The 12,982-nt window shown below is 47.6% G+C and overlaps 3 protein-coding genes across 3 annotated transcripts; 2 read left to right on the top strand and 1 right to left on the bottom strand.

Annotated features, from left to right (window-relative positions):
• Positions 1–421: 421 nt before the first annotated feature.
• iml1 (GTPase-activating protein IML1) lies at positions 422–5,893 on the bottom strand (the record flags this gene model as incomplete). Its single annotated transcript, XM_057204239.1, has 1 exon — positions 422–5,893. One exon carries the CDS (start codon positions 5,891–5,893, stop codon positions 422–424), a length of 5,472 nt encoding a protein of 1,823 aa, XP_057068312.1.
• A 1,668-nt stretch (positions 5,894–7,561) lies between these two features.
• N7495_001568 (uncharacterized protein) lies at positions 7,562–7,840 on the top strand (the record flags this gene model as incomplete). Its single annotated transcript, XM_057204238.1, has 1 exon — positions 7,562–7,840. One exon carries the CDS (start codon positions 7,562–7,564, stop codon positions 7,838–7,840), a length of 279 nt encoding a protein of 92 aa, XP_057068311.1.
• Positions 7,841–9,836: 1,996 nt separating this feature from the next.
• On the top strand, positions 9,837–12,226 carry N7495_001567 (putative C6 transcription factor; the record flags this gene model as incomplete). Its single annotated transcript, XM_057204237.1, has 4 exons — positions 9,837–10,126; positions 10,183–10,306; positions 10,425–11,068; positions 11,125–12,226. The coding sequence occupies 4 exons, from the start codon at positions 9,837–9,839 to the stop codon at positions 12,224–12,226; spliced, it is 2,160 nt and encodes a 719-aa protein (XP_057068310.1).
• Positions 12,227–12,982: the final 756 nt, after the last annotated feature.

Genomic DNA, 12,982 nt, shown 5'->3' with positions numbered 1-12,982 from the left:
CTTTCCCCCAATATTTTTGTTCCCTATCCCATACATACCCCATATCCTCCTATTCTACTTTGCGAAACCTCTGGAGTTAGTAACTTGAGACCTCTTCATTTCGACAACTTGCATTTTACTTACAGCCTTACCTATTTTGACTATGATACCCATTCTTTGACACGGCCTTTATGTCTCTCGAACGCACGCCGTCGCAGAAGTAAATAGACTTACTCATTTAATTGACTTTACAAGCTTCTCTTCATATTATTGTTCTTTATTTTTTCTTCTGGGAAAAATATATCGTATTAATCCCTCGACTAGTTATGCTGTTAATTATTCAAAGCTATGGCGTACAGGGTATTCGTAACAAAAAGAAAGGGGTTTTTAGTTATATCAGCCAAACAAGGAATCGCCTTTTGTGATTAGGTTCTTCTCCATCTCAGATAAGAGGGCGAAGGCTACCACTCCGTGGACTTTGCCCATTACCATTACTAGTAGCCTCTCCTCTCCCTCTAGCCCTCGAAACCTCAGGCGATCTCATCCCGTCACGAGTCTCATGAGTTATGCGCGATGGTAAGCCAGGCGGAGGTGAGATATGATGACTGACAACACTAGCCGGAAGTTCCAGAGACGGAATGGAGTTATCCATGAGACTGGAGGTGAAAGCCTCGACCTTAGTGGACACAGGCCGAGTATGAGACTCGCTATAGAACTGCAACAGCTGCGCTTCATCATTACAGAATTCCTGTAGAGAGCCCAGGAGGTGTTCGGGGGCGCGGTAGAGGTTTGCTAAATCGATATTTGAGGTTCCGGGCGTCAGCATTGGACTTGCAACGTCGTGTGGGCGGACGAGCGGGGAAAGGCGTGGTGAACGATCTATTGGGTCGTAGGAAGTTGTTGCGCGGCCGCGGTAGTCGGTGCGGGAGTGGTGTTCGTAGCGGCCTGATTCGCGACTTGCTGTGCTGCGGGTGCTGATGAGGCGGTTTGCGAGGAGGAGGAAGTGACCTTCGTCTGTGATTTGAGCGAGAAGACTGCCTGATCGGTGGATGAACTGGGAGTATTTGTACTCGGGCCTGCCCCAGGAAAAGGTGACTTCGACATCTGGCGGGAAGCTGGAGGATGCTTCGAAGTCTAGCACGAAGTCGAATTTGCGGAGAATGCACTTTTGGTAGTATAGTTTATCTGGGGGGCCTGCCTGTGCAAACGATGCGATGTTGAAGACTGGGTTTACTGGACCCTTGGGGGGTGGGACCTTTAGCTTTATCCTGTACGGTTGTCGGAAAGGTTGGGTCTTATCAATTGCACAGGCCTCGGCGATTGGCACTTGTACTAGCTTGAGACCAAATTTCTCTGCGGTTGACGCCCATGAATGCACAGTATCTTCAATCAGCTTCGGGGTCGTGCTCATCCAGCTGAGCTCGATGTGGAAACAGTTCTCTGGGTTGTGCAGCCGGTCAAAATGGAGGTCGACCACCTCGGGCCGGTTCGATCGCTTGCGACTGTCCACGTCATACTTCAAAGTTTTTGACAGCATGATAGCGACTTTGTTCTTGGCCTTGGACGGCGTTGTCGGTGTTGGGGGCTCTTCAGCGCTATCAGAACGAGTGTGGAAACTCGACGGAGAATCCTTTGTATACCCGATGGCAGGCGTCGAGGGCATTGACTTGTCCCCTCGAAGTTGAGGGAACCAGCTGCCTCGAGACTCTGGGCGTGTGACACGGTGGTTGGCGCAAATCTGGTAGAAGTAATTTCCATCTCGAAAATTGTGTCTTTTCTCCACATGCTGGAACAAACCATGTTTCATGAGTTCGTTGCCAAACCAGACGGCCTCTTCTCGAGTGTCGATGTCCTTGAAATTTTGTAGCAGCCACGTGGTGAATTCAATCCCAATGAAACAGTTGTAGTGTAGTCTCCAATGCCATCGTCGATCCATCATCCGAACACCTTTCTCGCCTTGGATCATCTGAGCCAGTGCTGATAAGACGACGCTCGATCTCTCAAGCAGTTCCGATTCAGGCAGTAGCTGGGCTGGCGGATTATCCAACCCTGGGTCCGTGAGAAGAACCCGGTCAAGTTCTGCAGCAACGACTTCAGAAGGATTACGGGTTTGGTATACGATATTGAGCGGATTGAGATCTCTCTTCCTGGACGTCGACTCAAATTGAGGTTTTTCTTCGGGTGCGACATACTTGTTCCGTTGCCAAATATGAGTAAGCTGGCTGATTCCGAGGATGTGGATTTCTTCCTCGTTATCATCGTTGATAGATTGTAAGTGACGTCGCGAGGCAGTATTAAGTTGCATCGGAATCAACACGTAGCGGACCCGCCAGAAATGCAGTTGTTGTGCCGGGTTATGGAGATACTCGCGGTGACCGGCGACATAATTATCGGCATAGTTCCAGTTATACTCCTCAGATGTGGGGTCTAGCTTGATGTCTTTGAGTACGTATTCAGTTCGTAAGATGGTTTTCATAGCTGGCTGGTAACGAGTGAAGATGAGACGCTCAGGAGACGCAAGGGCTGAAGATTTGTGATGTGTGAATCGGGTGACCTCGATTTCCCCACCATTAATACAAATGAGACGATGGATGGAGTTGCCCCTGGAGAGGAAGACTATAGCTCCATCCCGTTCCAGGCCCCGGCTGTCAAAGACATTAACTGTCGCAAGAGACGGCTGGCCTGTGACATCGGCTACGCTTTTTCCAACAATAATTTGGAAACCATGGGACAAGCGAAGTGAAATCATTTCGCGAAGGAGAATCCCACGGGTTTTGGGCGCTTCAAACCCGTCCGCATCGTCATTGGGGAAAACGCGGTAAGGTGTTTGGAGATAATCCGAAGCAAGTTCGCTAGCGGTTGGAAGTTCCTCCGTGGTTAAGGGCAGCACGGCGGGTGATTTTAAACTCTTCCACTTGACCACGGCGACATGTGGCGGTCGAGGATATGCGTGCTGCCAACGGCCAAACCAGCTCGTATTCCGCATGACATCCTTGGGAGTATTACATGGATTGACAGATCGAACCCAGGGTGCTAGCTTGCTCGGTTTGGTCTTCATATGATCCTCGCGCGAGCTGTGATTGACCGTAATCTCAATATTGTCCATTTTACGGGATCGAGGCCGATGGAGACCTTCGTCGTTGAAGGGAATATCTGCCGCTAACGTTGACAGCGACCCTTGATGATCCCCTTGACCCTCCGGTTGCTCTGTATTCTCTGGAGACTTTTTAACGGGGGCCTTGATTGATATTGGCTTCGATGGTGTCAGCCGGGTATCCAAGTGGGGCTTTGGCGGAGTAGACGGCCTCGATGAAAGTTCCCCAATAGTCGTCGTTGCCGTGCTGTCCGACGGACTCAAAGATACAATGCTTTTGGTGTCGGAGAATGCACCACTAGACCTCTGATGGGACATCGGCAATGCACTGGCATTGTTCACTTGGATACCGGTGCTGGCTTGAGCTCTGGGAGGAGTAGCACTCAAGCCCCGGAGAGCGAAGCTGATATTGCGCAAAGCTCTCGAGGCCTGCGATTTGGGTTTCAGGGCTGATTTGATAGACGACTGGGAGGATTTTGGGCTTATGAGGGTAGCCGTAGACCGATCGAGTTTGCGGGGACCAGGCCACGCAGGGTGGTTGCTTTCTGACCCAATCTGTTCCTGTTGACGCAGACGGTTGATTGAGCGTGCTGACATTCTCTCATGAGCAGCAGCAGGTTGAATTTCGGATTCGCTGATTCGTTTACTTTTAGGTCTGTGGGGCGACTGGCGTCTTTTAGATTTCACGGTGAAGGCATTTTCATCATACTGATCCATCGCAGCTAGCACTGCTTTTCGTGATTTCTGCACGCCATGATTCTGGAACTGACTCTGGAATTCGTTCTCGTCGGCAACACTTTCCAAATATGACTCCGGCCGAAGACTGTCGCTGTACTGTGCTTTTAGAGTTGGAGGAACAAATCGAGTCCGCGGTGGACCACGAGGGGTTGAACTAGACCCGGCCCAAGCGGCACGAGCTCTCAGCATGTCACGTCCTTCAAGGAGGTAGGGAATGGAGATATTTGACTGCTCGCTCTCCATGACACCCATCATTTGAATCTCATACATACGAACCCGCGGAGTAAAGGCTTTTGACGGTCGAGTGACAGTGAGCGGGATCGGTGCATTCAGGTCATTTTTTAATATGCGACGAGCTTCTCGATACGTCTCAGGGTTCCAGTACGAAATATCGAGCCAGTGGGGAATGCCGTAATTCCAATCTTTGGGTTGTGCACGTCCTCGCTCCCGCATCCTTGATGCAGATAGGTATGAGCCCGGGGATAAGAAGGAAGATTTACTAACAAGGCTGGACATGGAGTGATTTACCTCAGGCGACAGCCCAGGGACACCTGGTACCTCCGCTATGGGCGGTTGGCTTGGTTCAACGGGTTCTCGATATTTGAAAAGAGGTACCGAGTGAAGAGGCATAGGACTCAGACAGACGATGTCAATGGCGATTCCGCGATTTGTCAGGGCTTCTGTCGTTGATGCTAAGGCTTCATATGATACTTCAAAAACACCACTGCCTGGTGTGATGACGATGATTGAAGTACCTGTATGGGCCATGTCTCGATCAATGTGATCATACGCCAGGTGTGACGAGGCAAGGTGAATCGCTTCTAGAATATTGCCACGCAGGGCGGTGCTGGGACGACCAGCAATAGTCGCGAATTGTTTCTTAGAACTCTTGAAACCAACACCCGGCGCAGTATCGAGGTCATCTGTTTTCAAGATTGAAACATCTCTCAAAAAGCATCGGAAGGACTTCTTCAAATCATCCAAAATGGTGGTCCAATGGCCACTGGCCATGTCGTTCACCACAACACGGTAAAAATCCCGAGTAGGCGGTTGATTTGGGCCTGAGGCACCCGGCGGGTTGCCAGCGTTGAGTTTGGACGGATTTGGAAGAGAAGAAGGATCATATTCAACTCGCGTGAAGAGTACAATGGTGACCAGATGCCTGGAATCAGAATTGGCCCATCTCTTAAACAGTTCTGGCAAGAAGCTGTTAATCACCCGACTGAAGAGAATGTCTCCCGACCCTTCTGAGTCAAAGTCCCACATTTCCCTTGACATCTGAATGAATAGAACGAACTTGGCAGACTCGCTGCGGAAGACGGGAATAGTGCTTGGTGAGAAATAGCCCGACAGGACTTTCTTCTCTCGAATAAAAATATTCTTGACGGTTGCCTTGATGCTTCCCATAAACATGATCTTTTGTCCCTTGTAAATAATTTTATTGACAAGTTCAGACATCACTAGCCTCCACATATCAGACCGGACTATGAACTGATCGCGGAAGGCAATATCAACATGAGAGGCAGAACATTGGTCCCGATCAACCATGGAGAGCAAGACCTGAGTTCTGTTCTTGAAACCAAAAATACTAGCGACACTGTTTGTCACAGATATCTCCAACTTGGGATGGCGGGCTTTGATATCCGGAGGCAATGGCTTCACCACAAACAAACAGCGGCTTTGCATTGGTGTCTTGAATTTAGATGTGGTATCCGAGGAAGATGTCTCTGGATGACTCTCTCGAACTATTTTAATTGCGGAGTCTGGCTTCAAGGTAGAGTGAACGGTATCAAGGGGACGAACGGGTAGAATTTCCACGATGTCCCCAGCTTTGATACCAGTCTCACCGAGCACCGATTGATTGAGAAGAATTTCCTCGCGAGAAAACATTTCATCGTGAACCCATAGTATACATTGGCGCTTAACTAAGCTGGCAGACATTCGAACGGTATGGTCGTCGGGCGTGGGTCCATGATCGCGATGTGATGGCTCCAGCGAATGAGCTATCGGGGACCGGGTTTCCAAGCTGGCAGCACTGACTTGCCTCAGGTGCGAACGCCGCATGGGCCCGCGCAGAGACATATTTCAATCACTCTAGCATTGAGTGGAATGAAATGAACTAGGAGCTTCGAATTGTTCAGAATGATAAATTGTTTTGGGGGAAGCGATAAGGAGATTATCAAAGCACAGCTGGCGCCTGAGGCAGAACATTGAATATATCCCTTATGAATTTATTATCCTTCATCAGAGTAGTTACGTCAAATTAAAGACTAACATAGCCAGGTGTTGTTTTGATATTCAATACGTGCTAAATAAAGTAGAAATTTTGCTATTTTTCAAATCACGTTTACAGTGCCAGGTATAAACGGGCTTCATCATGATGATGATGATGATGATGACAATGATTATCATCAACCAAGGAATACTATTTCACTACACGATTCATCTCGATTTAATCATCTCTAGTAATGAAAATGATGCAGGAAAGCAGAAAAGGTGAAAAGATTTCATCTCATAACGAATCAAGCTTGAACTTCAGGTACGTGATTACCTTGTAGTGCTTAAATATCCATGTACTAGGCCTTTAAATTCAACTAGAGAGATACAGAGACTAGTAGTTGGAGCACATTTTATCATGTACTAGGCCTTTAAATTCAACCAGAGAGACTAGTCGTTTGAACACAGTTCATCAACACCCTAGCCATGGTCCATTTGAGTTAGAGTATCATTTTCGCCACTATTAAGTGTTTGGAAGATGAATTCTAGCATAAGCACATCAGCCACGAGTCCCACCTCATTGCATCTGTCATTCTCACCTTTGCTTAGAATTCCAATACTGTGAGTTGTTTGATTCCATAGAACGGGAGACTGCATGATGAAATGGACTTTTGTTTTCTCAATCGGTGCGCGACTGCCTTGTCCCAGAATCTTCTTTCTCCCATGGATGATGGCTGTCTTGCCCAAGTAAATACGAGTTGTTCCGACAAGGAGAGGAATGGAGTGGCACGGAGTATGCGGGTTTAACCTTGGAACATTTGAGGGCTTCGTTCTCACTGGTAAATTCGTCCGGATACATTTTCCGGACGGGAGCAACACACTTTCCTGCTCATCTAATTCCTTTTCCTTTGCCATACAATCCTGCACCGGTGTGAAAAGGTCATGGGCTTTATAAGGACCTGATATTTGGGCCTTTGAACATCTCTAACACTAGATTTCTCATCACCAAAGAAAACGGTGTTTTTTCGGTCGCTTCAGATACGCCAATCCCTGCTCACAGGCAGTCTGGAATTGCGCTGGTTCGGTAGATGTCGGTGGGTGAGATGGGTGAATGATTCTCATTTGGAATCTACATTCAAATCTTCTGCTGTCCTGCTTTGCTGGCTTCTTCGAGACATGACGGATTTGAAAGTTTAGCGATGAGGCTCAATCACAGGCTAGGTTGATCAGAGGTGGATAATGTTAGATGGAGTGTAAACAGCCAAGTGCCCATCGATCTGATGCTAATCTCAGTCGTTCAGTGCTACCCCGAATGACATCCGATTTCCCGGCTAATTCATTGAGAACTCCAACCTTGAGAAAGAGGTAACCCATTCGATTTCGGTTCAGACAGCTTTCCCCCGTTCCGAACTATCCAACCAACCAGTGGAACAAGAATAGCAGGACAGTTCCCAACTTCTAAAACCATGTGCGGTTCCACTGCATCCTCAAACCAACAAGAAGCAACAATGGGAGAACCTCCCGAAAATAGCGATGCCTTTACAGGCTAAGATCCGGTTCTGGGTTAATGACTTTTCACCTGAGCTTTATTCTCTTGCACCCACAGAGGATTTTGTGATGTCCGTCTGGGGCAGATCCCCATCCCTGCATCGTGCCTCTACCCCATGGGTGACCATGAGCTCATCGAATCTTCATGGCTCATTTTATCGGGCTGACACCTTCTCACCTTCTCACCAAACTGCGTCGGCCATTTCTCGATCTCCCGTATCATGGCATGGTTGCAGCGAGTCTATGGCGGAATCGTCACCCTGATGGCCATAAAAGCATCCTTCCATATTACGGCAGGAGCCTCATTTCGACACAGGCGAGAGAGAATGAATATTGCACTTTCCAACAATGCATCTCCCGACGATATCATATTATTCCACCAAGAGGACTTGTATATCAATACAGGTCATCAGGTTGTTAAATCCGTCTGCTTGATATGGCACAACGTGAGCGGCGGCGACCAGGCAGGAGAGACCCCTTCTAAACACAGTTTCAAATTGAGAATGGGGACTGGAATAAAGAAAAACAAATTCGGATTTATTGTCCAAATCCAGCTTCCACTGAACACTTGTGTGATGGTTGGTCGAAATTTGCCGTTTCTGTGGTATCCTGTGAACCCGAAAGTACCACAGCAACCTTTAAACTTTGGTGCCCCGAATACCTTCATGATATGTGTGTACTATGAAGTGGATACAGTTTGATCCATTCCACGCTCTAGGGTCGGTTCGACTTGGTGCTTCGGTCCGTCGGTGTCTTCGGTGCTACCATACATGGCTCGGTCACGATTCGTGGAGGCTTTCGAGGCGATGAAGAAACGATCTTTATCTTGTTAGCCAGGTCTAAGTTACTTCAGCATGTTTTGTTGCCACTCACAACTCGCACAGAGTGTGTAAACCCGCCGGAGTGTGTTCACGGCAACTCCTTCAGCGTTGACCACCTTTGGTCTACTCTGTCCACTTTTCCCATTCTAGATATCACGGCTCTCGCAAATGTGATATCATTAGATAACCCAAAGCACTTCTTCTGCCTTGTTAACTTGTCACGATCTTCCAAGGTTGGGATACCTTGAGTCTCGCGCAAGAAGTCTCAATCCACGAGGACGACCAGGTTACCAAGTGCAAGTACAGGGATTCATTGTGCCAACCTTGATAGCTAGACTCACAACTCCATATCCCACATCATGCAACCAAAAGGCTAGGTCCTGGTTCGAACCCTTCTTTTCCCTCGAGATCTCGTGGTAGGCCGTGGCTCTTCGGGCGGATCGTCTGAGGCTGGACGGCGAGCGTGGGGATAAAACGCATCCCAATTGAAACTTAAACTATTCGAGTCATCTTGTTCTGATCTATTCATTAATGAGTGACTATCCATGGAAATACACAACTTTTCATGATCTCTTCGACGGTTGAAAAGCAAAGGGAGATGGTTGTTTGTGGTTTGCGGACCTACCTATCAAGTTCCAGGCTCTTCGTTGATCAGACACTATGGTATACTAATCCACTACCGTCAAGCATACTGATCATTGAAAGGGCTGAAAGGTCTATAGCTCACTTGAGAAATGGGTTTGCAAATCTGAATCAATGATGCACATAAAGCCAGGCTATCAGATTTGTGCTAATACCAGAAGAGGTGGCACGGGCTGCAAGCTTGATAACGGGCTAGACACCAAAGCCATACCAAGTTCTGCTCTCACATTAAGTAAAAAAGAGCCATGGTAAGGTAAAGAAAGACATCCAAGACCTCAAGCGTCTCTTGGTTAGCTTTTGCCTCATACTTCATCCTCATTTCATCTCCAAAAAGCAGGATCAGATGTGCTATTATCTACAGGGAAAGCCCACAACATCCAAAAGTTGCAAATGCACGTCGTCACGGAACTTGATCAATTAGGAGTCAAATCAAAGTCAACAAGAAAATGAAATAGACTATTGAAAGCGGGATTACTAAAGATTGAGAATAGTGGCAAACCCACACGGTTATCGCATCCGGCATACCAGATCACTGCAATTTAAGTCCAATATTGTGAGATATTTGGTAGACGGCACACACATTCCCCCAAATAAGTTATCCCCTGACATTATTTTCTGCACGCTTCGTGGACATGAATGGCACTAAAATCTCTCCCCCCCCCTCTCTCTTGAATCCCAATTTATACCATTCTACCAAATAAAAATCTATGCCACGGACTTTACCACGAGTATATCAATATTCTGGAAGATGAATATTTATTCTCTGATTCCTTCATTCCCATTTTTCCATTTTCCCGATGAATCCAAACCCGAATCCGAATCTGAGTCCGACTTCCATGGGTTTTCCCAACGTTGAAGCTATCCCAGGCAACACAGGCGGTCTGGTCGATCGGCCTCATAATAAAGTGGCGATACCCCGTCCTACTAACCCCATTACCTGGACTAGCAGTGGCCGCGTCAGTCGGGCTTGTGAGAATTGTCGAGATCAAAAGGCCAAGTGTAGTGGCCATCGTCCGGCCTGTCATCGGTGTAAGGATGCGGGCATTCGTTGTTCCTACGGCGATCGAAAGAGAGAAAAGATGCTCAAGTATGAATTATTCGGACAGAAAAGTCTCGGTTTCTGATATATTATCTTTGAAATAGGGATCTTAGTGATCTCACGATCGAGGTTCAAGCCATGAGGAAAGTGCTACGTGAGCTGTATCCGAGATTGGATGATTCGTTGGCTCAATACGTTGATCAGGCTCTCGGCAGTGAATTAGTCAGGGTAATGCATCACTCTCTCTTTCTCTCTTTCTCTCTTTCTCTCTCCATCTCTCCATCTACAAACAAAACTACTTTTCATATTTAATATTTTCATCTCAATCCTTACTTATGCTTTCTAGCCTACGACCTCCTCAATCTCCCGTTTAGTCACCAATGATGATCCGAATCATGGGGCTGTCGACCACACCGAAGAAGATTTCAACCGCGATGAGAAAGTCCAAGCATTGGGGTTTGTGGGCGATCATTCAGAGATGGTATGGCTATACAGACTTAAACGTTTTCTTGACCAGGATAGCTTGACTTTACTCGGAGAAACAGCCAATCGTTCCATCTCGTCCCTGAATTACTTCCAGGACGATACCGAGTTCCCGAGCTTGGAAAACGTTGACATACTAGGGCGACCCTCTCAACAACTTGCTAAGAAATTAGTCGACGATTTCCTCGAAGCCGTACACCCTGTCTTCCCAATCATTCGGAAATCCTTCTTCCAGGCACAATGTCGGTCGTTTTACTCCAACGAGAATGTTCGCCCAAGGAGCCGGTGGTTGGCAATCCTGAATCTCGTCTTTGCCATCGCCGCAAAGCATTCCTTTTTAGTTGATGCACAACCTTTAGTAGCCAGGGACGACCATCTGGTATATTTTGCACGAGCGTGGCGGCTAGGTTTCAGTAATGCTGCCTTACTAGGCCATCCTAATCTACAGCAGGTGCAGGTCGAGGGTCTGTTAGCCTTCTATCTCCTTTCCACGGGTCAAATTAATCGGTACGCGTTTAATAACCTTATTTTTCTGACTAGCATTTGCTGATCGATTTCTATAGGTCCTGGCGAATTACCGGCGTTGCGATCCGATCAGCAGTGGCCATGGGCCTGAACCTTCGTAGCGAAAGCGAAAGTGTCTCTCATGTATCCAAGGAAACGCGATATAGAGTGTGGTGGGCGCTTTTCATGCTGGATACTCTGCTATGTGTCATGACTGGTCGCCCTCCTAGCACCGGTGACACCTTCTGCACCACCCCTTTTCCAATTCCCTACAAAGAAGAAGACTTCGAGCATGAAGATGTCGCCCAACTTATCACCGATAATTCCCACCGAACCTCTTTTTTGAAATCCTTGCTTTCTAATGAGAATCCAACCGATACAGCCACTACATCTGGCTCCAGTGATGCCTTCTCCCTAGCTTCTTTATCAGTCCCAGGATCACGGAAAGGAAGCTACAGCCAACAAGGACAATCCATGACCGAGAGCCTAGCTCCTAATATCTCTTTATACTTTCTTTATATGGTGGACTTGTCATCGCTACTACGAGATGTTATCGAGACTTTATACGCTCCTAGGGCCATGATACAATCCTGGGCGGAGATAGAAACAGCGATTTCCAACTTCATCAAGATTACAGACAGCTGGCTCTCCCGACTCCCCGCAGAGTTTGACTTCACAAAGCTAGACACAGACATACATGATCAGCAATTTGCCCGCCAACGAACCAGCCTTGCCCTCCGCTTCTACAGCACCAGGCTCGTCATCACACAACCATGTCTCCGCCGCCTGGCATACCCATCGGTAGGCGTCGTATCCTCAGAGGCAGGTCCATTATGCGATGCGATGGCCACTCTCTGCGTCGAAACAGCCTACAAAACACTCGATCAGCTGCCGAACGAGCCAGATGCAACGCTTCTATATAGCCATTCGCCCTGGTGGTGCATGCTACACTACGTAATGCAGCCCACAACCGTGCTCCTGATGGAATACTTCACTCGCGCCCAGTCAGGAACACCCGAGGCCGCGTCTATCTCAGCAGAGATTCAAAAGGCCATCCGCTGGCTCCGCGTCATGTCCGCCTACGACGTTTCCTCCCAGCGAGCTCTACAAGTTTGTATGGATATCCTCTCACGACACAAATTGGGCTTCTTTGACACATAGCTCGGAAATCTAGGTTCTTCATCGAATTGCTACTGCTATTCCTTCTCGTCGAACCTATATTTCTTTGAACTCGCGGCTGAATTGGCGTCTGGGCTCATACTGTTGGCTGGGGTTATCACAGAGCCGGCGGCCCTTTCGGCAACTTTCGCGTCCGTTGTCAGCTGCTGGCGACCCTTTTGCATGCTTAAAAGCATTACTAAAATATTATTTCCTTTTCACAGTGCTTTCCTTTCATATACCCGCTGGTGTAGTGTAACATCTAATGCAAAGATAGTTCGCTTCCAAAGCAGCCTTGCTCCGGGTTGGAAATCTGCCGGAGATTTGTTTTATAAATGAATCAGATTAGGCCTGTGAGAAGTAAGGAAAACGTCAACATAGCTTTTCTGATCTTGCCCTGCTGAACATGCCAAAAATATCTGTGCGAAGCAGAAACTCACATATAAGACTACTAACTCTAGTATCCCGGGGTCTTTATTCACTACTGGGTCTTAGTGTACAGTTTCTGATCATTCCTAGGTAAGAAGACCTCTTAATTATTCAGTCTTACCAGGCCTGTGCATGGTCAGTGCCTATATTTCCCCTCGGCAAATGTTATACCCTTCTAAAGTAGGGTAAGAGGAACGAAATAACTGATATCCAATTTACACTCCAGATGCCGCGTACTCCATTCATACATAGGTGAGTAGAACAGGATTTCGACAACATTCGGCGGTGATGTCTGTTATAATGGATTCTAGTCGTACTTGAGTAGTAATT

The sequence above is a fragment of the Penicillium taxi genome (assembly GCF_028828555.1).
Source record: "Penicillium taxi strain IBT 34144 chromosome Unknown utg000001l_segment0_segment0, whole genome shotgun sequence".
NCBI lineage: Eukaryota > Fungi > Ascomycota > Eurotiomycetes > Eurotiales > Aspergillaceae > Penicillium > Penicillium taxi.
The sequence above is the reverse complement of the archived record's forward strand: the minus strand, read 5'-3'. Positions and strand labels throughout refer to the sequence as shown.